Genomic DNA, 27,883 nt, shown 5'->3' on the forward strand with positions numbered 1-27,883 from the left:
TCTCAGGCTGTGGAGAGGACCAAATGGGACAATAATTAATTGTAAAGCGCACAGCCTAGCACATAGTAAGGAAGCGCTTAATAAGTCTTTATTGATTGATTACCTTCCATCAAGATACAAGTTGTGCCTCGGCTAATAGAGCCACTGGAGGTCCCCCATCCCACCCGAGGGATCGGGGATGCAGGAAAGGATTGGAGAGGAAAACGGGAATGGACCACGAGCTCCTGCCCAACGCTTAGCGCCGCCGGTGGCCTGGACTGGACCGGGAGCCATCAGGCTCACGCACGCGCACCTCGGCGCGCACCCCCGGACTCACGCGCACGCGCCTCCTGCATCCTTCGCTTTCCTTCGGACTCATTCACGCTTGTGAGCAGAGCCCGACTCCACGCGCCCACTTGGCTCGCCCAGCTCCGGCAAAGGATGACAGGCCAGGAGGGTGCGTGACATCGCTGCGCCCTGGGCTCCTTGCTCCCCGCTCCTCCACCACTCCGGAGGGCTGGAGGCGCAGAGACGCCGAGGCGAGGAGGGTCCGGAGGGGCCGGACGCGGGGAGAGCGCGAGCGCGCGGGGCCGCCCCTCTCGGGCACTGACGGGCCGGCCCCCTCGCAGCATCGGCGGCCAATAGGCCGGCTCGCTGGGGCCGAGCCTCCTCCAAGCCTTCCCCTGCGTTCCCAGGGCTAGCCTCCCTGCGGTCATGTGACGGCCATATAGTACTACTCTCGCTCGGCTAAAGGACACATCAGCAGCGCCGGCTGCTGCCCCTGCACGGCCGCCCGCCTCCTCGGCCGCCCGCCTGCCCCCTCGGGCCGCCCGCCCGCCTGCCTCCCTCCGCCCCGCCCGAGCGAGCCAGCTCGCTCTAGTTCAAGGGCACGGGGCCCGCCTCTGTTTGGCTTGCCCGCAAAGTTGCTCATTTCATAGCCTTCAGGCGGGATTGTTTTTTTTTTTTTAATTTTCCCCCCTTTTTGGGGTGGTGGTGTGTTTTTCCCCCCCATCCAAATAGGACCTCTTGCGGATTCGGAATTGGATTGGCGAACCCCTCTCTTTTTGGGGTGCACCCCCTGCACTAACCCCCATTTTGATTCCTCTCCGATCCCTTCAAATTCTCACGGTGCGCAAAGTTCAGGTAGGAAACTGGTGGGGGGGAGGGGAGAGCCTAGGATCAAACTGGGGAGACGGACAGCGGGTGGAGGGGGAAGAAGTGAGAGGAATCTTAATGGGGACCTGCTTAACTGGAGGGGAAATGAGTGCGGGAAGCTGCTGGGACGTGTGACCCTAGAAACCGAGTGTCCGTGTGAATCTGTTTATGTCTACATGTCTCCATTAGCTTCTGGGTCTACGTGTTGTTGTGTCCTTGTGTGTCTGCCTCTACGTATGTGTCTGAGTGTCCCTACATGTTTGTGTGTCTGCGTGTCTGTTATGTGTGTCTACCTCGGCGTGTGTCTCCGTTACGTGTTTGTGTGTCCGTGTGTGTCTGCGTGTCTGTCTTACGTGTATGTGTGCCAATGTGTCTCTCCGGGAGCTTGTATCTCCGGGTGACGTGTTGGAGTGGGGCTCCAGGTCTGTGTGTCCCTGGGGTGCGGGTACGGTGCTGGGTCTCGCTCGCGGTGGCTAGGTAGGTGGGGATACGCTCCAACCGAAGGGGGCTCAGCCCTGGAGGTCGGGCTATTTCCCTGGACCAGCGGAGCCGATCTAAGGACGCTTTCCCTGGGAAGCGGCCGACGTGTTTACAGCCATATGGGCCCGGGGCGGGGATGGAACATGGCCTTTGAGCTCCGGCCGGTCGGCCCTCTGGGAGGTGGGTTTTTGGCGTAAACAAGCCAGGCCAGGCCAAGCTCCCTTTTACCGGGACTCCGGGCCACTGACCCGGCCCGGCTGGGGTTTGGGGTCCGGACTGGGGCCAGGTGCCTGGCTTCCCGGGCAGATCGAGCCCTCCGGTCGGTCGGGGCTGGGAGCTGGGGTGCCCGCAGCCTGGGCTAGGAAGGGGGCGCTGCGCAGGAATGCGGCCCTGAGCTGTTTGTGTGTCCAGGTTGCGGGGATGGGGATGGGCGCGCTGGGGGCCAGATGGCAGCGACTCCAAGGACCCAAGCGCCCAGCTCCCGGGGTCGGTGTTCGGGGCGCTGGCCGTGACCAGGGGAGAGCAACTAGAAGAATCCGCTTTTTTGGGGTGGGGAGGGAGGGGAACCCTTCCCACTTAAACTTCTCCAGATGGCAGGCTGGCAGGCTGCCCGCGGATTGCAATCGTGGGGTTGCGGGAACGCCGCAGCTGGGCTGTTTTGGAGAGAAGGGGTCGGGAAGCTGGGACTGGAGGCGGACGAGTCAGGGGGTGCAGATCGCCTCGCGTGTGCTTGGCCGCTAGCTGTTTTGGTCCTGTTGACAGGAGAAACGGAGAGAGGCAGGGTTACTGTCGGTCATCCCTAGCTCTTTGGGATCAAGGAAAAAAAGGGGGGGGGGGGGGGAGGGGGGGGGGGGAGCTTGGACACAGCAACAGCCAGCATTTGGTTATGCGCCATCTCTATCGGAACCATTCAGAGCTTCAGGCCCAGCGCTGAACAAGGTGTAATTGACACATACCGGAGGCATTTCGAGATGTTTATTCAGGGAGTGGGAAAGGGAAAAACACACTCACACACACACGCACCCACACGGGCAGCGCTCAGGTGCTCTGTAGCAACCTTTAAAAATAACTCGTGTCTCAGTGGCTGAGAAACGCAGCCCCCCCTCCTCCCCTCCCCCTCTCTCCCATGCCTTGAATCGCGGGGCACATTCTGTGCAGACCCATTCAGGCCCGGGACATTAGCATAGAAATGCCTGGAGTCGCCTTGTGCTCGATGGCTGAATGCCTGGGGGCCCCAGCGAATGCTGGGGGCAAAGGGAACGGGCATTCATCTTGCATAATGACGCCGGAGCAGGATCCGTCCCAGAGTGTTTCCAACCCTACTGACAAACAAGAGGTGGGGAAGTTCAAAGAGAGCCCTGGGCTGTTCGAGCCCCTCCCTTCGCTGCCTCCAAATCTTCCTCTCTTTCCCAGCCCCTAGCAAATGGGCATCCCGGGGCCCAGCGAAGCCCTGGAAGAAACCTGAACACTCCCCCCCCCCCCCCCCCCAATCCCCACCGGGGATTAGGAACCCAGCGCTCGCCTGACTGGGCCTTCCCTTCCAGCCCTCTTCCGAGAAGGCTGAGATGGATTTCTTCTTGCTCCTAAGATGGGCAAACGGTTTGGTGAAGACCCCAGGAAGGAAGCGCCGCCAGGGTTTTGGGAAGACTGGTCTGTGAGCATTAATGAAATTCTGACGCACGCAACACCCCCCCCCCAAAAAAAAAGAAGAAAAAAAGGGGAGGCTTATTTACAGTTGTGGAGTGCTTCTGATTACTCAAGAAGCCAGGCAGCAGGCCAGTTTTCTGAAGGGTGAGATGTTGCTGAAATGTAGGTGCTAATGCTGCGGGACCCTACTGTGCTTTTTTGGCATCTGGAACCAAGTTGATTAGAGACTCTTATTTTGTAAGGAAATCAGACTTGTTCTTCCCCCCTGAATTTTCCTATGAACCTAATGGCAAGCTTTTGGCGTGAGCTACTTTGAGAAGAGATTCCTCCTTCCAGATTGGTTTTGTCCCTCTTTATCTCCTCATCTATGGCCTCTCCTCCTCCCCACCCTGTAATCTTGTCTTGCCTGAAGGAACCATTAGGGAAAGTTTGGGGATCATGCCTTGGATGGGAAAGGAGCTGTGGCTTGAAGAGAGAAAGTCTGAATGCCAGGAGACCTAGGTTTGCAAGTCTAGGCTTTGCTGTGGGCAACTAACCCCTCTGAACCTGCTTTCCCCTCAGTAAAATGAGAGGAGACTGGACTCGAAAATCTCTGGGATTTCTTACCTACAAGGCTGTGTAGCAACTCCTCTACCTGCCTCCCCGGCACAAACTCCAGATTATAATTGTTGAATCTAAGTATGTAATTTGTATTTTCTTTTAAATGGAGAAAAGTCTCTCACCTCCTAATTGGTTTTCCTTTCCTGTAGTCTCTCTTCCCCCTTAATACATCAGTCTGTGACACTACAGTGATCTGCAGTTTCCCTTTTAAGTTTGTTCACAAACCGACAATTGTCCCCACTACTTCAAACCTAAAACTCTTTAGGCTGGTACCCAAGGTCTGATCTGCCTCTCCAAATTTCATTCTCATTCTTCCCAGCAAATCCAGAAATGAAGATGCAATTATTACCTTTGCTCATTCTTGTTGCCTTCCTCCAGCAATATTTTTTTCCTTCTTTCTTGAGTCCTACAGGGCCCAGTTCAAATTCCACTTCTTTAGGGAACACTTTCTTGTATCAAATCATAGAATGTTAAAACTATGAGGGTCCTGCCTTGGGAGCTTCATCATGTAGGAAGTCATAGCTGGAAGAGACCTTAGAAGTTATTTTAGCCAAATCCTCTCACTCTCCAAAGGAACAGGAAACTTTTCAGAGAAATAAGGGCAGGAGGTTAAACCAGATTCATTTTTATAAATTCTCTTTGGCTTCAGTTGATTCTAAGTTAAGTGACTTGCACAAGGTCACACAGAAAGTTCATGACCTATATGAGGACTAAAAGTTAGTTCTTTCATCTCCCATTTTATAACTCTTTATCTATAGAACTTCTCTGCTAGTGAAGAGTAAATGATTTTTCCTTCTGGTTTTTCCAGTTGGTTTTTACAAAATATTTGACATTGGATCATGTTCTGTCATCTATTATTTGTGTTATTTATATATGTTAAGTCATGGATGAAGAGCAGGAAGGTAGCTCACAGGTATCTTTTCATTTTACAGATCAGGAAACTGAGATCCAGACAAGTTTCTTTGCTTGGGAATGCTCAGACACATCATCTCCCTTTTTTAAAAACTTCCTTGGCTTCCTTCAAGACTCAGCAAAATGCCCTTTTCTATTCCTTCAGCTACTAGTTTGCCCTTTTCATTTGATGTTCTATCTGTTCAGTTGTTTTCAGTCCTGACTCTTTTTCAAGAAACCCCCCCCCCCAAATTTGGGGTTTTCTTGGCAAATATACTGGAGTGGTTAACCATTTCCTTCTCCAGTTCATTTTACAGAGTAGGAAACTGAGGCAAATAGGGTGAAGTAGCTTGCCCAGAGTCACAGAGTTAGTAAGTGACTGAGAGTAAATTTGAACTCAGGGCTTCCTGACTCCAGACCCGGCACTCTATTCACTGGGCCACCTAACTGCTCACCTTCTATGTACTCTGTCTATAACTTTTATATGCCCAGCCATTACAATGCTTATTCTGTAGGGATGGGGACTCTTCTTATCTTTCTTTTTAATTAAAACTCTTTGATAGACTGCTCAAGGTCACACAGGTAAGTAAGCATTTGAGGGAGGATTTGAACGCAAGTCTTCAGGACTAGCACCCTTCAACTGAACTATGAAGATCACAATCTCCTCTTTTCTCTCTCATACCATCTGATGCTCAGGCCCAGCCAAGCACAAAGTAGATAAATGCTAGGGGAATTCCAAGAAAAATGTAGTAAGTACTCGTTTCATTTTCCCTATATGCACAGGGATTCCTAGTACTGTCATTGAAGCAATGGGCTTCCCAGGTACAGGAGAGTGGTCTGGTGTCATGACTGGCCTGCTCTTCAGAGATCTGAGGCACATGGACAGGATTAAGAAATAGATAAGATTGTAGAGATCATCTAGTCCCATTTCATTAATTTGCAGAGAAGGAAGTGTGAGGCTCAAGGAAGCTAAAGTAATTGGCTTAGGATTTGAATGTAGGCCTTTGAATTTGAGTCCACTGCATTCTACTGGTCCAGGGGCCAAGAAGAAGGCTATTTATTTATTTTTCAATGTTTATTGTTAGCTTTTGTTTTTATACCAATCTTTATTTGCAAAGGTTCCATCTCTTTTTAAAAGATTCTTTAAAAGAATATATCATTTTCAGTCCAGAGATAGCTGTGCCTACTGGGCCACACAGAGTATTTTATGAGGTCGGGACCTTAAAATGCAACAGCTGTCCAGTGTGGTGACATTACCTAGAGATGGTGATGGAGCCTAAGAACAGCGGAACAAGAAAGTTCTCCGAAGGACTTGTTGCCTTCCAGTTCCCGTTTCCGTGAGTGTCCCAGACCTGAAAATAAAACAAACAACTCTTTTCTTTCCTTTTTTTTTTTTTTTTTTTTTTTTTTGAAAGCTGTATATTGTTTCCATTTGCCAACTGATTAAATTGTTCTTGAGCTCTGACATCTCATTAAAGCCAACATCAGGCAGGGTTTTGTGAAGAGGCAGAATCATTCTAGTAATTCAATTGAATGAATGTGGGTCTCTCCTGAATAGCAGAGATTCTTTAGGCCCTGGGATCCAGCCCCTGGGTTCAAATCCCATCTCTTAGCATACCACAGACCAATGGCAAAAATGCTGCCTTTGAAACCTGAGGCAATTCTGGCCCTCTCCTTACCATATGGGTATATTCCATGGGCCTCAGTTTCCTCTTCCCATATTCAGAGAAGATTGGACTAGATGACTTTTAAGATCCAGATTTTCATTTATGGATTCTGTTTTGTCTGAATAAGTGATCTCTTTGGGTCTATCTCTTTCTAATCCTCTTAGACCTAACCTTGTGTTCAGTCCTTTCTTTTTTCTAGATATGTTGAAGACCCAAGTCACAGTTCTCCTTGTGCATCAGATTCTTATCATTTCACTTTTTTAATTAAAGCTTTTTACTTTTCAAAACTTAAGCATGGATAATTCTTCAACATTAATCTTTGCAAAACTTTGTGTTTCAATTTTCCACCTTTCCCCTAACCCCTCCCCTAGATGGCAAGTAGTCATACAGAAATGTACGTCATTCCCCTTTTTCAGTGCTATTGGTTAGGGTGGAACATGTGGAGGTTAATAGCAATTAACCCATGCTTCATATGAGCAAATTGCAGGGAGTTTAAAACTGCCTTGCCCATCTCAATAATAATTATATAATGATAGGGGTAGGTATCTTGAATACAAGAATTCTAGAGCTAGAAGGAAGTTTAGAGGCATCCAGCTGTTGTTTAGATAGGTAAACTAAGCCTAGGAGATCAAGTGAATTCTATAGTCATGCAACAAGTTAGTGACAAAAAGCAGTACTGGAAACCCAATTTCTAAGCCTTGAAGGATAGACTAGATAGGCAAAAGGAATAGGAAAGAACAGTGTAGTATAGATGATGGTGTGGCAACTTGGAAGTTGTCTCTGTCCTGTGTCTGAATCCCACTTTCTGGTTGTGTGACCTCTGAGAAAGACCTGGATCTGTAAAGGGGAGGTGATAATCTTTGTACTGCCCATTCCATGGGGCCATCATGAGAAGAGGACTTTACAGACTTTCATGCTTTATGTCCATGAGACATATGTGATGGGGACGTATTGGAAAGCAGATATATATATTCTGGATTTGAAGCTCATCCCGGATATGATCTGGGTAACTTTCACCACACCTGGATAATCTCTTTCCACATATATAAAATGAGAGATGTCGGTGGCCCCTTCTCACTTTATAGCACTCTGTGTTCTAAAGCCTGTCCAGCTCTGACATATTATATTCTATGATCCCTTCCAGCCCAACATTCTATTTTCTAACCTCGTTCTTCCAGCTCTTAATAGTTTATGTTCTAAGGTTCTTCCTGGTTCTGACAATCCGTGATTTGGGGACTGACTTTGTAAATTGGAGAACATTTACTTTGAGGAGGAATAAAATGACATGAAGGCCTGTTTGCATTCCTATTTGTGGGAGGTACCCCAGATTCCACTCTGCATCTCTTTCCTATTGTTCTTGAGGGTTTCCACCAAGCCAATGACAATGAGTTGTCTTGGGCGAGAGTGGGGATGATGACTTTTTTCTATCTTGCCCAAAGTTCTAGAGAACTGGTGGGACATTATCATAATTCTGATTTTTTTGATAGCTCTTTAGGTTTCAGAAATCACTTTACTCATAGTGGCCCTATTAGATTGTGCAAGTATCATTACCCTCCTCTTAAGGAGGAGGGAACGAGATGGGAAAATTTACCCAAGTTCAGTAGTGGAACTCAATTCTAAGTCCCTTCATTCTTAGCCCAAGGCTTTTTCCCACTCTGGGTGGGCCTAAATCTTCCATCCCTCTCCTTTGGAAATAGCTCATTAGGATGTTTGTCACAATTGATAAAGGGGGCTTTACCATTTCCATTGTACAGCACAAACTTCACGTATGTGTAGCCAAAGTCGGGTAACCTTAGAAGCTTTGGACACAGATTAAATGCATTCCCCTTCCCCCCTTTCCCCTCCCCCTTCTAGCCTTGATAAACAAGACAGCTGCAATGCTTTTGAAGGGGCAAAGTTCCTCTGAGAAGTAGCACTTCTGACCAAGCTAGTTATTGTTAACTCTATACAGAGGGAAGAAAAGTCAGTGTCAGGCCACCAGCAAAATGGCAGTTCAATGGGAGGGAGTATGGCCTGATCGATAATGGGTCATTATAGGACTCTAGAACGATCATAGCAGCTTGGAACGGGAAGGGGCCTTGGAGATCATCCAGTACCGCCTTTTCTATATGTGGACCCCATTGGTAGCCTGAGAAAGCCTGTGGACCTCTTCTCAGAATGATATTTTTAAATGTGTAAAGTAAAACACATGGAATTGGAAAGGAAATCAATTTTATAGAAATACAATTACCGAAATGCATAGATAAGAACCTGAGTTTCCCAGTGCTAGGTTAAGAGCCCTGAATTCTAGTTCAGCGCTCTGATTTTGCAGAAGAATATTCGGGATCCAGAGAAAGAGTTTTGCTTTAGATTAGTGACCTTCCTGGGATTAGAGCAGGAGCTCTTCTTCTTTATTACACTAATTTCCATTGGGAAGGTACTTCATTCGTGATGTATCTTCCATGCTGAGGATACCGTGAAGCTTCCTGCACTCCCTAGGGCTGCCCTTGCAGCCACAAAACCTATGCTCTATGTCCATAGATGACTCCATGCTCCTCACTCAGATAGACTATCTGGTCAACCAGGATGTCCCTTTCTGGCAGCCATTTTGAATGACTGTATTCTGCATATTCACTGTGCCTTTCCCAGAGGATTCTGGGAAGGAGCCCTTGTCTGCAGCCCAACGGGCCCAGAGTTGTGAAATGCTTTTGGAAAGGGTTCTTTTGCAAACAGGTGGTGCAATCTTGGAAAATGCTTAGGCAGACACAATTCGCCAGCGATAGAGCCCTTGCTGAGCGTGTGGCAATGTTTGAACTCCCAGCCTGCCTTCTCTGACGGGCTTGCCAGTGGGCACTGAGAACCGTGGGCTGACTTCTCTGCCTCTTGTCCCTTCTCTGCAGGTTTTCGTCTGACCTTGGGACCTCTTAGTCTATGCTGGTGGCCATCCCAGAAGCACTGTTCTAGGAATGGTGGATCACTTGCTCCCGGTGGGGGAGTCCTTCTCAACCACCAAGTTCCCCATTGGCTACCTGGGGGACATGCCAGCCGGCGGGCGGGCTTACCACATGCTGCCCTCTCCCTTGTCAGAGGACGACAGCGACTCCTCCAGCTTCTGCTCTTGTTCTAGCCCCGACTCGCAAGTGCTAGGCTCCAGCTACGGGAGCACCTCAAGCCTTGAGGGCCAGGACAGCATCTTAGACTACCTGCTGTCGCAGGCGACGCTGGGGGGCAGCCCCGTGGCCTGGTGGGACTGGCGAAGGTGCCAGCCCATGGTGAAGGAGGAGCATTTCCGCTTCCCAGACCCAGAAGACATGGGGCTCTTTCAGCCCACCTTGGAAGAGATTGAGGAGTTCCTGGAGGAAAATATGGAGCTGGAGCTCAAGGAAGGATCTGAAAATGGGACCAAGGACCTTCGGGTTTGCAACCAGCTCTCTTCTGGGCAGCATAAAGACCACATCCTGCCTGGGGGAAGCTTGAAAGAAAGCAAAACCCCCCAGTCTGGCAGCTCCACGGAAGGTGCCCACAGCTCCAATGGCACAGCGGCCACCGAGGGCGGGATCCCCGTCATCCTCCAAATCCAACCCATGCAGATCAAACAGGAGTCCAGCACGGGGCCCAGTTCGCCAGGCCAGACCCCAGACAACATTAAAATCGCCCAACTCCTCGTCAACATCCAGGGGCAAACCTTTGCGCTGGTGCCACAGATTGTCCAGTCCTCCAACTTGAACTTGCCTTCCAAGTTTGTGCGTATTGCCCCGGTGCCCATTGCAGCCAAGCCCATTGGTCCAGGGGGCATGGTGCCAGGACCCGCAGGGATCCTGGTAGGCCAGAAGTTTCCAAAGAACCCAGCAGCGGAACTCATTAAAATGCACAAATGTACTTTCCCTGGCTGTACCAAGATGTATACCAAGAGCAGCCACCTAAAGGCCCATCTGCGGAGGCACACGGGCGAGAAGCCTTTCGCGTGCACGTGGCCTGGGTGTGGCTGGAGGTCAGTATCCTGGGGTTGGCATGTGGACCACTGCCTATGGTGTGGCGGGCCTGTCCTTCCCCTCCAGTTAGGGCCTAGCAGAGAGGGCTGTGCTTTCCCCCAGAACATCTCTGTAGAGTAAGGCTCCCTGTTGGTTTCAACCAAGTCCCTTCTCCAGAAGAAAAGGGTGGCATCTCAAAGCCAAATGGGACCACTCTCCAACAGCTGGTACACAGCCCCCGGAGCTAGAGCTCCTTGTACGTGTGCTTGAGCCACATCACTTTCCAAAGCAAGAAACTAACTGCTTTCCGGTTTCCTAACACCTATGGGAGGCTTGCCAGAGCTTGCCTCGTGTCGGTTCTCACTTTAGTCTCATTGCAGCTGCAGTGTTTGCTGTGTAGAGAGCTGAGGTGGACACCTTAGGAGTAAACTGGGCAATAGATAGGGAGTCGTCCAAGTTGTGACCAGAATTTGTCTGAGATCTCCAGCCATTGTTGGAAAGGGGGCAAAGTTCACCAGTCAGTCGACCAGACAAATATTTACTGAGTGCCTACTGTGTGCAAGGCCCTGGCCTGTATTCTGGGGGAGGGATGTGGTGTGGAGAGGATCAGTAACAGCCTGGGGGTGGGGTGCAGAGATCAGTCAGTCATAGCTTCTTCCCTGCAGAAGTTAATAATAATAATAAAGAAGAGATAACAAGATGATCAAGAATATAAGGCAGTATAAAGACTCAGTTGTTGAACCAGTACCTTAGATTGATCAACTGTTAGACCTGGAAGTGACTTTGTGCTTTTCACCCAATTCTCCCATTTTATAGATGAGGAAACTTGAGACTCAAAGGGATATGATTTGGCCATAGTCACACAATTAAGTAGCAGAGCCAAGACTTAAACTCCAGGCTATTGATTCCAAGTCTGATGATACTCTTTTGACTAGAATCTTAACTCTACCATTTTACAGAAGATGAAACAAATCCTAATTAGGGAAAGGAGAAAGTCATCCTGAAAATTAAGCCTGGCTGGGACTACATGCCAAATGTTGAATGACTGGTATAGATTTTGTGTACATGAGGAATTCAGAGGACAGAAAAGTCAGAGGTTCCTCTAGAGAGAGTGGGAAGAGGATGTTATGTTGATCTAACCCCTCATTTTCAGGGAGGGAAGGAAACCAGTCCCCAGAGAGGTTGTTTTAGCAAACATCAGAGGCAGTATTTGAACCCAGGCCTTGTTCTTCACATCAGGCTTGCTGCCTCTAAATCATTATGAACTGGACTAATCAAGGAAAGCTTCATGGAAGAAGTGAAAACAGGTTGAGTAGTAGTTGGTCAAGCCTCTGGGTATTCCCATCCCAGAGAGAAGGGGTCTCAGAGGTCAAGAGAGTTATACTAGATGACCTCCAAGGTCTCTTCTAGTCCTAAACCTCTTACATGAAATGCCTGTGCTCTGTCTAAGATAACTGAACAGTCCATGTCCACAGGTAGCAACACAGGCTGCTCCTTGTGTGCTGGAATCAGTCAGCGTGCTGGAGCAGGGCCATCGCTGGGAGGGGACCGAACTTTTTGCAGGGAGAGATACCAAGAAATTCCAAGCATACCTGAAGGCTTGGGACCATCTAGTCAAACCTCCCTTCATTTTACAGAAAAGGAAACTGAGGTCTGGGGAAGAAAAATGAACTTCCCAGTAGCACCGTCAGGTCTAGAGCTAAACTATCTTCAGGCCTATTTCAGTCATCAGCATTTATCATGCCAGCTGGGGCTGTGTTCTGTGCCCGGCCCAGCCTCACCCAGTAGCAGTCAGGTTTCCCGACTTGGATGGAATATTGTGGGGCCTGTCTTGGTGGTTGGGCTTGGAAGAACTTGGTGATTGTGTGCTGAGCAGAGACAAGTAATTTTTCCACCTCCAGATACTGGCATTCTAGGGTTCTCAGTCCACTAGTAGCTTCAGGCAGAGCAAGTTCTGAACAGCTCCCAAATCATTTTGCAAAAATAAGCCTCTTTACCTTTTCCAGAAGTTCATCATGCTCTCCAGGACTTCATAGGCATCATGTAATTCCAAAGCCCATGTTCTTTCCCCATGTAGCTCATGCCGCAGGAATTTCTAGCCTGCAAGAGTTGTTGGGCTTCCAGGCTCTTGCTCTGGTGTGTGTGTGTGTGTGTATGTGTGTGTGTGTGTGTGCATGTGCGCGGGCGTATTTTTATGTGTGTGTTTATTTGGGATGGGGGGAGTGTTAAATCATTTTCTCTTTGTTAAAGAACATACTTGTCCTTCAAGTTCTTGGAAATAGTAACCCTCTAGGGTCTTCAATGGAATTTGTGATAGCGTTGAACCCTTGGGTGGAGAGGGGTCTGTGTGTGTGTGTGTGTGTGTGTGTGTGTGTGTGTGTGTGTACTTGTGTCTGCTAAATTGTGAAAAGTCAAAAGTATCCACTCCCCGATGGGTAATAAACTTCTAGATCCTGCCCTCAGGGAGAACACTTATGTTGAAATGAAAACTCAGTCCCTTTCCATTTAGGGCACACAGTTGGCCCAGAGAGGTGGAACTTTTAAAAAACAATGTCTTTGATTATAAAGGCCCTTTCTGAATGATTACACTTACCCATGACCTTCTGCCACTTCCCTGTAAGCTACTGGTTTAGCAGAGATCAGGAATGGCCATTTTCCAAATTCTCTGGGGACAGAATGCAAGAGAGTTGGAGAAAAATCTCTAGTGATCTGGCACACCCTGCTGCCTCCCCTTCCCCTACACTTTCCTCAGTGTGGGGGTGAGTATATTCCAGGCATATAAATCTCATACTGCCAGTCTAATCTTGGAATGGGCAGAGCTATGAGAGAACTCTGAAATCTTCTAGTGCTGGCACATCAATTACTAGGGAGGAAAACAGGTGTGGAGAGAGAGAAAAGGACCTGTTCAAAGTCACCTAGTTTGTCAGTGGCAGAGTTATTGTTATATCACCTCCTTGCAATACCAAGTTAGGCTCTTTGGTGTGCTTACTCCAAGCTTCCTTCCTGCAGCAGGGCACCAAAGAGCAGCAAACCCAGTGAAGGTAGTGGTGTGCCTAGGTGGGAAAACTCTTATTTTTTTGTGGAGAGAGGAAAGAACCTGTTCCAAGTCATACAGGTGTAGAGAGGGGAAAGGACCTGTGCAAAGTCATACAGTTTGTCAATAGCAGAGTTGCAGCTGAAGTCTAGAACTCCTTACTGTCATATCACCTCCTTGCAGCCCCAAGTTAGGCTCTTTGGTGTGCATACCCCAAGCTTCCCTCCTGCAGCAGGGTGCCAAAGAGCAGTGAACCCAGTGAGGTTAAGTGTTGTGCCCTGTTCTTACCTTGACCTTTTGAGGGGACAACATCTAGATCGTAGATATTGGAGATATCAGAGGCCATCTAGTTCAAACTTTTTACTTTATCGATGAAGAAATAGACCCAGAAAGTTTGTGTGACGTACAGAGAGTGAGGGGTAAGAGCTAAGATTTGAACCCAGGTCCTGACTCTTAATCCAGCTCTCTGCTGCACTATTTTCTTTAGCATCCTCCCCTGCAAGAGTTATTTGGGTTCAAATGTCTCCTTTTGAATCCCCCTTTTTCTTTTGGCTTCAGATCTGACAGTGAGGGTTTGGGAATTGGCAGAACCAGCTTTGTCCCTGTGGTAAAATGACTCTAATGACACATGTTATTACTTGCTCGTTTGAATTAGTATTCATTTGAAAAGGTGCTTAGTGCTTATAGGAATTTGACCTGTGTTTAGGGTACACTGCCACCAGGTGGTGCCTTGGTCATGACCTCATGATCCAAGATACCCAATTGCTTCTTCATAGGCCTGGATAACTTGGAGATATAGATTAGTCTTTTATTTAAGTTTGAGGTATGACTATAAAATCAGAGATTGTCAAGCTTTGTGTGAAAAGGAATTACTTTACCTGAAATACCTGAGATCAAGCAGAAAAGTGGAGTGTATAGATGCAAGATTTAACCTGATCCTTCTGAGGAAATCATGCTCCATTGGTGATATCCAACACTAATAATATCTAATATTTCTATAATACTTAATGAACCGCTTTTCATGGTTTTTTTCTCCCATCAATCTTTGGAGGGAGGTAGACATTAGCTCCATTTTATAGATAAGGAAACTGAGTTTTAGACATGTGAAATGGCTTTTTCTAGATAGCTCAGCTAATTGGTAGTAGAACCAAGACTTAATCCTAGATCTTCAGATCTAAGACTCTGTCCACTACAAGACTTCTGCCTGATGGAGCATGGACATAAGCCCAGTGTGGTTGGATCCTACAGCTTCTCCTTCTTGAGGATTGCTGGGTAATAAAGTTTCAGCTGCCAATGTGAAGTAGAGGATTGAGGTACTTGCCTAGATTATTTTTAAGAGTGTTACTTTAGAAAGAATTGTTTTCAGCCTACACTACTTGATAATTGGGATCTGGGCAATCAACACGAAGGTGAAATTCATGATAGACCAGTGGGCAAGCCACCACTTCACCTTGAGAGCTCAGTTTCTTCATCCATACAAAGAAGAATTTAGCCATTCTCTATGACCCTTTCTGGCTCTATTGTGGTTGTCTGTAAATTAAAGGGGACAGATTAAGAAAACTCTTACAGCTAGAGCTGACCAGAAATAGAACAGAGCTTGTTGTGAGGTAGCACATTTCCCTTCATTGGAATTGTTCAGGCAGAGCCAGATGGTGTCATGTTGGGGGTGCTATATTATATAGATTCCTATATTAGAGGTCAGGACTGCTGATGTTTTTTCAAACTGAGAGGTAGCTATCGTTCTTTATGAATGATCAGGACCATTGATTTCTCCTTAACCTGGGAAGTAGTTATCCTTCTTTATGAATGATCAGGACCATTGATGTCTCTTCATAGTAAGAGGTAGTTTTCCTTCTTTGTGAATGGTCAAGACCATTGATATCTGATCAATGTGGGAGATAATTATCTTTCTTTATGAGCATACCTTATATGCTTCTTTTCTCCCTTTCCTGCCCCATGACATAGAACATTTTATTAAAACAACCAAAGCCCACCCCACCGACACTTTGGTGCAATGGAGACTGGAACTGCAAAGAGAATGCTGGAATATTTGTTTCATGTGATCATAAAATTCCATGAGAGTTGGAAGGGATTTTAAAAGATCATCTAATCCAGTCTCTTTGTTTCCAAATGAGGAAACTGAGGTTTAAAGAAGGAAGTGTCACATCAAGGTCAATTGCAAAAATAGAACTACAGGGTTTCTGATCTAATTTCACTTCTTTCCTAGACCACTCCTTAATGATATTTCTAGCCATAATAGGTTTTTGGTATTTTTTTGGTGGGGGAGGAAGGATAGAATCGGCTGTAAAATTCCTGAAGTATTCATGACTCAGAATAAAGTTATCTATGAAAACAGAGGCAGGATAATGGAGCTTAAAAGGTTTCTCTCAGTCATGAATCATGGTTCTTTCTTTATATGCTACATTTACGAAAGAATGACATTTTCCCATCCTAAAGTGACAAGATGATGTGGCAAAAGCACCAAATTTGGACTCAGGGTACCTGGCTTTGAATCTCAATTATGTCACTTAATAGTCATGTGACATTGAGCATCACTTTGCCCATATCAGGCCTTGGTTTACTCATTTGCAAGATGACCTTTAAAGTCTTTTCCAGCTCCATAATTCAGTGCTCTAAGGTCTCATCTAGTTGGGACATTCTGTGTTCTACCAATGATTCTAATGGTCCTTCTGTGTGAACATTTTGTGTTTTAAAATACTTTCTTTAAGCTCTAACATTATAGGACACTTTCGTTTTATTATTCAGCTCAGCTAGAGTCAGAAAATCATAAAGATTAGGGCTGGTCTTATAATTAAGCAGATGAAGCATTGTAGAGAAAATCCCCTTTTTTTCTCAACTTTTAGTTTCTACTTCCTATCTCACTAGGGTGAGAATTTCTGCCATTTCTTTGCCTGGGGCTTTGTTCCCTAGCAAAATGCAAATCCTCCTGGGGGGAGGGTGGCATCATAGGGACAATCAGTCAATCAATAAACATTTATTAGTCACATACTATGTGTCAGCACTGGGCTAGGGGCTTAGGATACAAGTGAAAAGAATCAAAGTCTCTACTCATAATGAGTTTCCTTAGACCTAAAAGGATCACCAGTAACCATCTAACCAAAGATATTAACATAAGGCGCATGAATATTTAAAAAATATGTTAATAACTATTTTCAGTGTAATTATTTTACTTTATAATCCTATATATTTTATTTTGTGCACTTAGTGACATTATTCTGAGAAGGGGGTTAAAGGTTTTGCCAGATTGCCAAAGGGGATCCTGAAACATAAAGTCCCTGATCTACAGCTCTTTGAGTTTACTCATGAGGAAATAGTTCAAGAGAAAAGAAGTGGAACCTACAAGGTTACTCAGGTAATAAGTGGCAGCTGAGTGACTCAGACCCAGGGTCCTTTAATTCCAAATCCATCACTCCACTGCAATTTCTCTTCCTTGATCCCTTCTTATGAAGACATGTGTGGCATTTTCTCCTGGAAGAACATTTGAACAGGGAGAAGGAGAGTAGGTAATGAGACATGAGGAGGTGTCAGTGCACTGGACCTTTGTTGATTACATAATTCTGTCATGGCAGTGACTCACTGAAGGGTCTCCTAGGTGACTGGCCCAAAAGAATTCCTGAAATTTTCAAAGCTCTTTCAGACCTGGGTTCTCACTGGATCCCCACAACATCCCCATAAGAAAGAAGAGGCATAGGTTATTCTCCCAGTTGGACAGAGGAAGAGCCTGAGATCCAAGAAACAGGAAATAGCTCTGATGAGGTTCTGCAGCAAGTGAGTAACAATGCTGGGACTAGAGGAACCCAGCTGACTAGCTTCCTAGCCAGGCACTACACCATGCAGCAAAGATTAAATAATATCATTTAGCAATAGAAGAACCCTTATCGATCCTCTGGAGGTGTGAGAAGTGGGATTTCTGCAGACCATGCAGTTTATATTCCAGGGATAGGCGCAGGGAAGCTGAGGTGGCCACTAAGAGGTCATATGCCAGGCCCTTCTATGATACAGAATATCAAGCTTCTCTGCCCCCCACCCCGGCTCTGAGGAAAGCCTCAATAGCAGGGGTCCTCAAACTATGACTTGCAGGCCAGATGCAGCAGCTGAGGACGATTATCCCCCTCACCCAGGGCTATGAAGTTTCTTTATTTAAAGGCCCACAAAACAAAGTTTTTGTTTTTACTATAGTCCGGCCCTCCAACAGTCTGAGGGACAGTGAACTGACCTCCTATTTAAAAAGTTTGAGGACCCCTGCTCAATAGGATAGTAGAAAATCATCTGATCTCTACTCAAGCAGCTTGAGTGATGGTGAGCTGTCAGGGATGGGGGTCTACTGATAAACAAAGAATGGTTGCAAACCTCTCCTTTCTATTGAGTTGAAATCTGCCTTCTCCCTTCTTTCCCATTTATGGTCGTTTTGCTCTCTGTAACCACATACACTAACTTAATCCCTTCTTCCATTTGACAAGCCTGTAGTAATTTGGAGATTTGCTTCTGCACTCTCCACCCTACCTCTATTCTTCCTACTATACTTTTATCCCAATCAGATTTTTTTTCCCTTCCCAGATCCTTCAACTGAGTATATATTTTTTAAAGGAGCCTTCTAGAGACACTATGCCAAAATAAAACAAAGAAACTCAAATGCTAGGATTATTAAACCAATAGACTAGAGATTTGGGGGCCTTTTTGCAATCCTTTAAATCATAGGTGATTGCCCACTTCCTCTCTAACTATAACCAGTGCTACTGTTGAATAATACTAGCAACTCATATTTATGTAGCTCTTTATAATAATGATTATATATATATATATATGACTTAAGGTGTATAAAATACATTGTATCTTTTGCCATTTGATATATAAAGATAATATAGCTAGGTTACATAATAGCTGAAATGATGGATTTGGTGGAAAGATGTGAATTCAGAGCTTTCTTTAGGTACTTATTAACTATGGGACCCTGAGAAAATCATTAACTTTTTTCTGCCTCAGTTTCCTCATCTGTAAAATGGATGTAACCATAGCATCCACTCCATACACTTTGTATAAAGATTCAGTGATATGATATATGTAAAGTACTTTGTAAATCTTAAAATATTATATAAATATTAACTATCTTTATTATTATTATTATGATTACTATTATTGTGTTCCTGAATCTGTGAGGAGAATGTACATTAATGACTGTCCCAAGCAATGGGAATAGGTTTGTGCTAAGCCAACCATACTCTCAGATCTCTCCTGAACATGGGAACAAACCTGTTTTAGTCTGTCACTCTCTCTTATCTAGGGTAGCAGTTCCCAAACTTCTGTTCTCAGTATCTTTGTAACATTAAAAATTATTGAGGATCTGTCCAAATAGTTTTGGTTTATGTGAGTTATATTTATAAATAATTTATCTTACCATTTTTAGATATTTACCATTCTAAAGATAAAAACTAATTTTCAATGTGTAAGCCTCTGAAAGTTTTAGAGATCCCCAGGATTCTCTGGAGCATGCTTTGAGAATCATTAGTCTAGGGGTGCTCCCTAGACCTCCAATAGATGAAGTCCTTTCAAGTCAATGAAGAGAGAAACCAAAGCTACATGTCCCAGCTAGTCAGCAAGAGTTGGGTCCCTGGTGTGAGAGCAAGCTAATTGAAAGCCATTCCAGGCTTTGCTTTCAAGCTTGCTTCAGAAAATGCAAGCATGCTAGAGGTGGGCATATTTTTACTTCTAATGAACAAAAAGGAGGCAATCAGCTCCAGGTCTACATTCACCAGTAGGGGAGAGTGGCCATGAGGATGAGGGGTCTTAGCCTGCAGAAGAGAAGTGGGATGTTCGGGCAAAGGTATGATGACCATCAGCTAATACCCAAAGGGTCACTGAGTGGAAGAGGGTCTATCCATTCATGTTCTTTTTGTTTCCATAGGGCTGATGGGGAAAGTGGTGAGAGTTACAGGGAGGTGGACTAAAGGTTAGATGTAATGAAGAGCTGGTCAGTAGTTGCATGGATTGACTCATAGGAACAAAAGAGACATAGATTTGGAACTAGAAGTGACTTTAGGGATCATCAAGTCCAGTTACTTCATTTTATAGGAATTTAAGATACATTGATTTATCTAAGATTATGCAATTAACGACAGAGCCAGGACTTAAGCCTAAGTCCCTTTTGATAGAACTAAGATATCAGTCATAGATCTAGAAGAGACCTTAAAGGTCACCCGATTCTACCCCATCATTATAAAGATAAGGAAATTTAGAACTCAAGGTCACACAGGTAGCAACTGTCAGAAGCAGCATTCAAATGCAGGGCTCTGACTCCTGGATCATTGCTCTTTCCACTGAGCCACATTCAAGCAGAAGCTGGATGGCCACCTACCAGGAACAGGTTAGAAAGGGCTCCTTCGCTGGACAGGGCTGGGATTAGCTGACCTCCAAGAGTCTGTCCTCTAATCTAAGGTCATATGAATCAGCAAAATAAACATCTGGATATATTAATGCAATATTAATTCTAGAAATTGATACCCCAGGATACCTGTCAGGTAAAGGGGTTTACTGAGATAAAGTGAACTTACTAAGATTAAGAAGGAAAAGATTAGATCTGTGTCCCGGATCAGGTCTGCCTTTCCCCAGCACATGAACTGGTTTAAAGAGACAGGATTTGGCTGGTGTGGGTGAGCAGCAGTTGGTCAGTTTAGTCTTCCTGCTGCCATGCCAGCCATCTGTGGGCTGGCCCCAAGAAATGGTTATCTGCTTTCTGTCCCCATCCTGGCTTTGGGGGCAGGTGTGCGCTAACCTGCTACCCCCTCTCGTGAACAGGTCCTCTGGGTTGGCTCATAAAGCTTCACATACAAGGTTAATATTATTCTCCAAACACCTCTTTCCTTGTGTCACTCCTTTTCTTTAGGGCCTTCAGTGGCCTCCTTCACCCACGAGGCTGAGAGGACAGTGATTAAGGTCTCCCCTTAACAAGTGACCGAGACCTCAGGTGACATTATTAGGGAGAGTTGGCAGTTAGGGGGAGTGATGTAGGGGGAGAGCTTAATGTGTAATTGAGTTTAGATTCCAATCCAGCCATGAACATGTCCTTTGACCTTGGAAAATCCTACTGGCTTTTCTGGAAAAAACAGTGGTGTCTTTCATCACTATTGCTTGTTATTTGATTTTATTGATTATTGATCATTATCTTTCGATAATTGATATTACAATGATAAGATGATAAATGATTGAACCATATAAAAGTACTTAGTAGCCATAAGGGAACATCATCCCAGAGGCATAATACTCTTATCATTATCTGGAAAGATGGCCTACTTATTCTTTCTCTTTCAAGGATGAATCCTCATATCTTATTCCATTTTATGAGCAATATGTTGGTAATTTTTTTTGAGAAAGGCAAAATACTGTAAAGCTACAGATCTTGTATTCTCCCTGAATATAGGAATGTCCTTCCCAGCCCTTCATGCATATATACAAGACATTCCTGACAGATGTCAATTCCACTTTTGCTCAACAAAGGTGGCTCACTGCCTCCCAAGGAGACCCATTCTTTTACTGGAAAGCTTCTTCCTTAAACTAAGTGAAGATGAGCTTCACTGCAGGGTCATTTCACTGAATTGAATTCTACCTTTGGAGCTAACAAGCAGGAACTGGTCCCCATGGTACTATTATATCCCTTTAGGTGTTTGAGGACAGCAGTTACATTTTCTCCTCTATCTTCTTTTCTCTAAACCAAGTATCCCCTGTAACCTGAACATATAATCACATGGCTTCCCATCTCAGCAATCTCTTCTGGTCTTGGGTACATTCACTTATGTTGAAACTGCAATACTTTAACTTCCCAGTCATTGGAATCATCTCATTAGTCTACTTTCTCTGAGATTACCACACATTTGTACCCTCATTAGCTAAATTTTTCATTTTCTAGCTAGGTTTACAAGAAACCTGTTGTGTAAGTGGAAAGAAAATTGATCTCATCTTAGATCTGGCCCTTGTTATAGCTATGTGACTTTGGAATTGACCTCTCTGTTCTTGATAGGATTGGGTTATTTCTTTATTATTTGCAAGTAGACCTATCACCATATCAAGTGGTTAATTTGAGAAAGACTTAAGGGGTCTATGTTGGTAGATCATGAATAAAAAGGAGGTCTTCTATCCTTTCTAATTCATCATGCATACCATTCTCAGAATCATCCTGTTTTCCACCTTCACTCACTCCACAATGTTTGATAATCCCCTATTTCTTTTGAAATCAAATTTTAATTCTTTAGCTTTGCATTCACGTCCTTTCATAAGCTCTTCTTTCCCCAGTCTTCTTTCCCATTGCTCCCCCACAAACATCCTTGGCTCCAGGCAGACTCATTTCCCCAGCATCCAAATGTTGTGCTGTATTCATTCCCATTTACTTTTTTATTTATCTGAACTCTGTCTATCCCTAAAGGCCTAGCTTGCATTTTACTTCCTCCCAGAAGTTTTCTCTGACCACCTCCATGTTCCATAATCTTTCCATTCTGTGCATCTCTTCAACACTTACTGTCTATACTGTTTGGAATTCAGCCTGTAGTAGCACGATTTGGGGAATTCGCTAATTATGTAATGTCTTGTCTTTTCTAGCCTCTTTGACAACAAAAAATCCTACAAAAAACTTGCCTGGTCCAAAGTCAGAATAGTGGGATCTGGATCTACCTCTTACTAGCTGTGTGATTCCAGACAAAATACTTGATCATAAAAACAACCGTTCACTTTTTTTTTTTAAGCACTTGACTGTCTCAAAGTGTTTCCACAGCCTGTAATCTCATTTGATCTTCACAACCTTCTTTTGGAAAGGCAGGGCAAGGATCAGCTCACTCATTCTGAAGAAGAGAAACTAGCCATTGAAGCTCCTTGATTAAGGTCATGGTTAGTGGGGAGGCATGGGCTTTAAATCCGGGTCTAACATTCTTTCCACTGTACCTTGTTTTGTCCCTTGATTCAGGAATGCCCAGCTTTCTCCCAGTCCCACATGTTGGCTTTAAGGAATTGTCCTTTTGTCCACAAGCAACATGCTTAGGGTTTTATTTCCGTGGCCTCAGTAAGCCGATCTGCCCCAGGGGCTCTGGGGAACAGTGTTGCAAAATTCTTGCCTCTCCACTAAGACCTTGGTTATGAGACCCAGTGTATTTTTAACATATTAACTCACACTTCTTCCATGGCTCAAGTAACACACACATTTCGGCCATGTGACACCCCTCCGGCCCCAACAGGGATCCTTTCTAAAGAGATGAACAGCATTTGTTTGGCCTTGTCTCCAGCCCCCTTTTGTATCCTAACAGGCCTATTTAGAGCTTCTCTGGGTAGGGGCTAGCGTGGTAGGAGACCCAGAGAACAGTTTGGGAATCAAAATTGGAACCTTGCCTGCTTATTGTAGTCCTGGCCAGTCAGAATCGGACCTTTCCAAACTCAATTTCACTTCTCCCATTCAAGACGAAGTTTGGGGAGATAGGAGATCCAAATCCTAATTCCAATTCTGCTACTATATTAATTCTAATGTATTCAGGGAGCTTTCAGTTTCCTCAGGTTAATATAAGAAGTTTAGACTCTAGGTTCTTTCCAGTTCTGCCATTCCATGTTCTAAGGGCTCTTCCACTTTGGAGTCCATGTTTGCAAATCCCTTATAGCACTAACATGCTCTGTTCTTAGAGCTCTTCCAACTTTCACAATCTGTTCTCTGAGTGCTCTTTCAAGGCTCTAAGACTTCCTGATCTCCTTTGTTCTAAAGACCCTTTCAACTTTGATATTCAGCTTTCTGAAATCCCTTTCAGCACTAACATGCCATGTTCTAGGCTCTGATCCAGTCTCTGCCTTTATTGTTCTTTTGGTTCTTTTAGTCTGTTTCCAATATTCTGTCTTCTAAGAGTTCTTCTTTCCATAATATTCTTGTTCTCAGTGATTTATCCTAAAGCAGTGCTTCCACAAATGCTTTTTTCATGCATGTCCAAGTCTATGTCCAAGTTGCCTTCTAAATTAACATTTTAACTTGACACCTTAAGCTAGAGTAGTCCAGGAGAGCTTCTTGAGTCCAGGGACCCCAAGAGGGGTCTCCATGTACTTCCACATCCTGTTCTAAGTGCAGTCTAGAACAGGGGTTTGCTCTCAGTGGACTTAATCCTTTCTGCCCTTTTCTTTCCTGTTGATAGCTGATTCACTTCCAAATACATCTGAAGTACCTCCAGATGAGAGTGGAGAAGGGGCCATGAGGGGGGATGACAAAGACCCATCTGAAATCTTTGTAGGAAGCTTAAGGACCCATTGGCCACCCTGGAAGGCTGGCATTGGGGATGAGGAGGAGATTGGGCAGTAATGACTGGGAGGGACTTTCTAGGCTCAGAAAGGTTGTGTTAACAAAGACTTCTTAGGTACTGCCTGGGGATCAGGGCTCGTTACTTTCCTCTTGCTGGAAATACTGTTTTTGGCATTGTTTTCTCTATTTGTTCTCTGCTTGGTCACACAATCTCTGGTATCTTTCCTTCCAAGCTGGCTTCTGAAGTTGATGTCTGTTTACTCTTCTTAGTAAACAATATGTCCTTCCCAAATGGAATAAGTCCACTCAGGGGGAAATCTCTTTGAAAAGTTATCCTCAAATGTTTTAGGTGTGAATTAAGTCCATTGTTCAACTTTTAAGAAGTGGTTTTGCTCGCCAAATCCATGTTTCTGCCTATTCTGGGTCCAAATTTTGAAAAATAGCAAACCCCCCCCCCCACTTTGTTTACTAGGCTGCTTTGGGTAAGTAGATGTAAGAGAGACAGACAGCAGAGAGAGAGAGACAGACAGAGAGAGAGAGAGAGATTCAGAGAGAAAGAGAGACAGAAACAGAGAGAGAGGGAGAGACAGAGACAGAGAGACAAGGAGAGACAGAGAGAGGAGAGAGAAAGAGAGACAGAGAGAGAGAGAGAGAGAGAGAGAGAGAGACAAGATAGAAAGAGAGAGAGATACAGACAGACAGAGACAGATAGAGACATACACATACATACAGAGACAGAGACAGAGAGAGACAGAGACAGAGAGAGGAGAGAGAAGGGAAAGGATTTTGGATATTTGATTCACTTTTCTGTACATAGTCAGACACCCAGTCCTTTTAAAAGGAGAATAAACTTTTTAGCTTCAGGCTTACGTAAAGTATATCAGCTGGCCTCTCCTTGGGTTTGTTCAATGATGAATAAATACTCTACCCTAAGTGAGGCAAGAGACACCTCTGTGACAGGCCTTCGGGAAGAGAAAGACAAGGAGGGAGATGAGGAGGATTTGTGCTGGGCCTTGGAGGATGGGTAAAATTTCAAGAGGCAGCAATTTGGGGGTAAGGCCTAAGGAATGGCGTGAGCTGAAGGCGTGGAGTCGGGAAGGTATAGTGGGTATATGCGAAAGTTGCCTTATTTGACTGGGATATGGGGGCGCACAAAGAGGAATAATGTCAAATTGGGCCGAATCCCGGAGGGCCTTGAATGCCAAGCTAAGGAATGTAGATTTGACTTGCAGCCAGTAAAGACCCAACAAAGTTTTTCCGAGTGAGGGAGAGGTCCAGGACACATGCTGCGAAATGTCAAGTTGGTATCCTTAGCCATATCTAATCATTTTCCATGGTCAGGGCAGAGGCCTGCACTTCTCAGTTTCCTCTTCCCCAAAATGGGAACCGGATCGGCTTGGCCGCCTCCGGGAGACCGTGGGGCCCAGGGCAGCTGGGAGCCCCTGGCCCATCCGCGGGGGGATAGCGCTGTTTCCGGTCCGAGCTGCCTCCTACCAGTGGGAAGAGGAAGAGGGAGGCCGGACCTGCAGCCAGCCCACCTTCGGTGCCAGGAGAGTGGAGAGCATTAGTTTAATTAGACAGTGAAATATAGGGGGAGCAGGCGCGGGAAGCGCCCGCGCCCGGAGGGCCCCGAGCCTGGGTGGCCCAGACTCAGTTTCCTCCTCCGGGACGCAAAAAAAGGAGGGGGGGGGGTTGGGCCAGCCCCGAGGCCCCTCCCGGCCGCGCGTCGCCAGGTCCCGTCCTAACCAGTGGCTTCTTTTCCCGCACCTGGGCAGATTCTCCCGGTCGGACGAGCTCTCCCGACACCGACGCTCCCACTCGGGCGTGAAGCCGTATCAGTGTCCGGTGTGCGAGAAGAAGTTTGCCCGGAGTGACCACTTGTCCAAGCATATCAAGGTGCATCGCTTCCCCCGGAGCAACCGCTCGGTGCGCTCCTCCGTGAATTGACCCGCTCCCCCGCCCGCGCCTCCCACCTCTTGGGCCGAGAACAGCTGACTCCAGCACTTTGTTCACCGTTTTTTATAGCGATAATTTATTTGTCTCCATAACAGGGAACGCTGTTATCTGACACCACCACACATGAATGTTTGTGTCCTCCAAATGGAATTTGAGAATGAAGCTTTTCTGCGGTTATTATTTTTATGCCTGCTCTTCTCCCCCCTCTTCCCCCCCCCCCCCCCCCCCCCCCCGTCCCCTCCCCTTTTCATGTCTTTGCTGCCGCTTCTTCCCTCGGAAATTACAGTGTTTTATTTTAAGCTGTTTTCTTCGGCACAAGGAAAATTTATGGGCTCCTTGTAGCTAGTTAATTACAGTTCTGGCATTCCTGTGGGCTTTGCTCATAAACAGGGCTATTCATTGTGAGTTTTTATTAAGCTGGGCCTATTTGTCCAGTTTGGATATAGCAAATTCCTTTTGGAAAACGAAAACAAGTCCTTTGTGTCCCTATGGTCACTGCCAAGGGCTCGGGTGGGGGAGGGGAAGGAGGGTTTCAGAAACCCCTGTTTCTTTTGATGGGTCTGTTACCTCCTACTTGATCCGTCCTGATTCAGGAAGTTTGGAGTTTTTTGGTTTTTTTTTTAAGTTGAGATTTCAGCTGTTTCCCCCCATCTGGAACTGACAGATATTTCCAAAGGATGAAACCCATAAAAGCCAAGAATTCAGGAAGGAATCAGTGAAAGTGGGTTAAAGGTCATTTCTTTCGAGTCTCATTGGTGGTCATGGATCATGGGCAGGAAGGGACCTTTCTAGGTCACCCCTATCCCCATTATACAGATGAGGAAGTAAAAAAGCAAAAATGAAGCAGTTCATCCATGGTCACTCTAGGAATAAATGTCGAAGACAGGATTTGAACAGAGTTCCTATTGAAGTCCAGCACCTGCCCCCGACTCACATTTTTGTGGCTATCTATCCTATTTTCCATGGATTTTGTTTGTGAAGGGGGCCAGTCCCCTAACCCGGTCTGCAGCCCAATAGAGAGTATAGTGTGGGAGATTCCTGCAGAATGTCTCTGGGAGAAGATGGCATGGGTGCTCGTGGGCCCACCTTCGTCCTGAAGAGGACATTCTCCAGGTCAGCCCCATGTTGGGTACAGCAGAACCTGGCTTTTATGATGCTCTGTTATAGTTCCAGCAGCCCCCTGAGCCTCGATGGGTAAGAAGAAATGAATAAATAAATAAAACAAATCATTGTAGATTCCTGTTGGTGGGTGCTTATCATGCAAGCCCGTGCGTGTATGTGTATGCTTGTGTACGTATGAGAGCGAGAGCAAGAGCTAAAGTGAGAGAGCGAGAGCGAGAGAGCGAGAGAGCAAGAGAGAGAGAGAGAGAGAGAGAGAGAGAGAGAGAGAGAGAGAGAGAGAGAGAGAGAGAGAGAGATTTGTGTTTGTCTTAATGTAAGAAACAGTAGATTCCAATAGAACTCAGTAGTCAGAGAAAAATGGGATGGGGGCTATCTTTACTAAGACGCTGCTGTTCAGAGATAACTATCAGTTGGCTTTCTTTCATCTCTCTGTGTCCCAGACAAATCCCAAATAAAACACTGCGATTCTAGCATTAGAGCATTGTAGAAACGAAGAGCACGCTGTACGTAAGAGCGCCAGATACTACCTTACGCTAGTGATGCATTCCTTCTGTTCTCTAGAAATTAATATACAATGAACTAGCTTGTATTGACTGGTTTATCTCACATCCTATGAATGTATGTAAATAAATTGTACATAGATGCATCTATATAAAATATCTTTTAATAACATATCAAAATTTGTGTAAATTTGAAATAAAAAAAATCTATGAAGCCAGTGTATATAAGTTACAATTCTGTATATTTTCTTTTGTCCTTCATAAAATATATTTACTTTGCCAATAAAAAGAAAAAAGGAAATTTTAAATACTTTTGGTGCTTGTGTATTTCCTTTTTTATTTGTTCAGCTGTGAAATTGGAAACAGATCCCTGTGTTGGAAGTTTAGACTTGAGTGAGTGGTAGATGAAAGAGTCCAAGACAAGTTTTTCTCTATACTGTGGGATGCCAGACTCTGTTGGAGATAAAGGGATCCTGAAGCTACCCCATAAAATGGAAACTCCTCACCCTGACATTTGAAGCCCTCTGCCATCTGGGCCCAACCTGCCTCTCCAGCCTGATCAGCTCTTGCTCCCATGGAGGCAATCCGGACTGGAATTTTCTCTGTTTCCCACAAGGGTCTTGTCTGGT

At 45.5% G+C, this 27,883-nt stretch overlaps 1 protein-coding gene across 1 annotated transcript; it reads left to right on the forward strand.

The window, feature by feature from the left end:
- The first annotated feature begins 512 nt into the window (after nt 1-512).
- On the forward strand, nt 513-27,573 carry KLF15 (Kruppel like factor 15). The gene is made up of 3 exons (XM_023498224.2): nt 513-1,122; nt 9,299-10,389; nt 25,452-27,573. The coding sequence occupies exons 2-3, from the start codon at nt 9,365-9,367 to the stop codon at nt 25,621-25,623; spliced, it is 1,197 nt and encodes a 398-aa protein (XP_023353992.1). The 5' UTR covers nt 513-1,122; nt 9,299-9,364; the 3' UTR covers nt 25,624-27,573.
- Nucleotides 27,574-27,883: the final 310 nt, after the last annotated feature.

Source organism: Sarcophilus harrisii, chromosome 1 (assembly GCF_902635505.1).
Source record: "Sarcophilus harrisii chromosome 1, mSarHar1.11, whole genome shotgun sequence".
Taxonomy (NCBI): domain Eukaryota; kingdom Metazoa; phylum Chordata; class Mammalia; order Dasyuromorphia; family Dasyuridae; genus Sarcophilus; species Sarcophilus harrisii.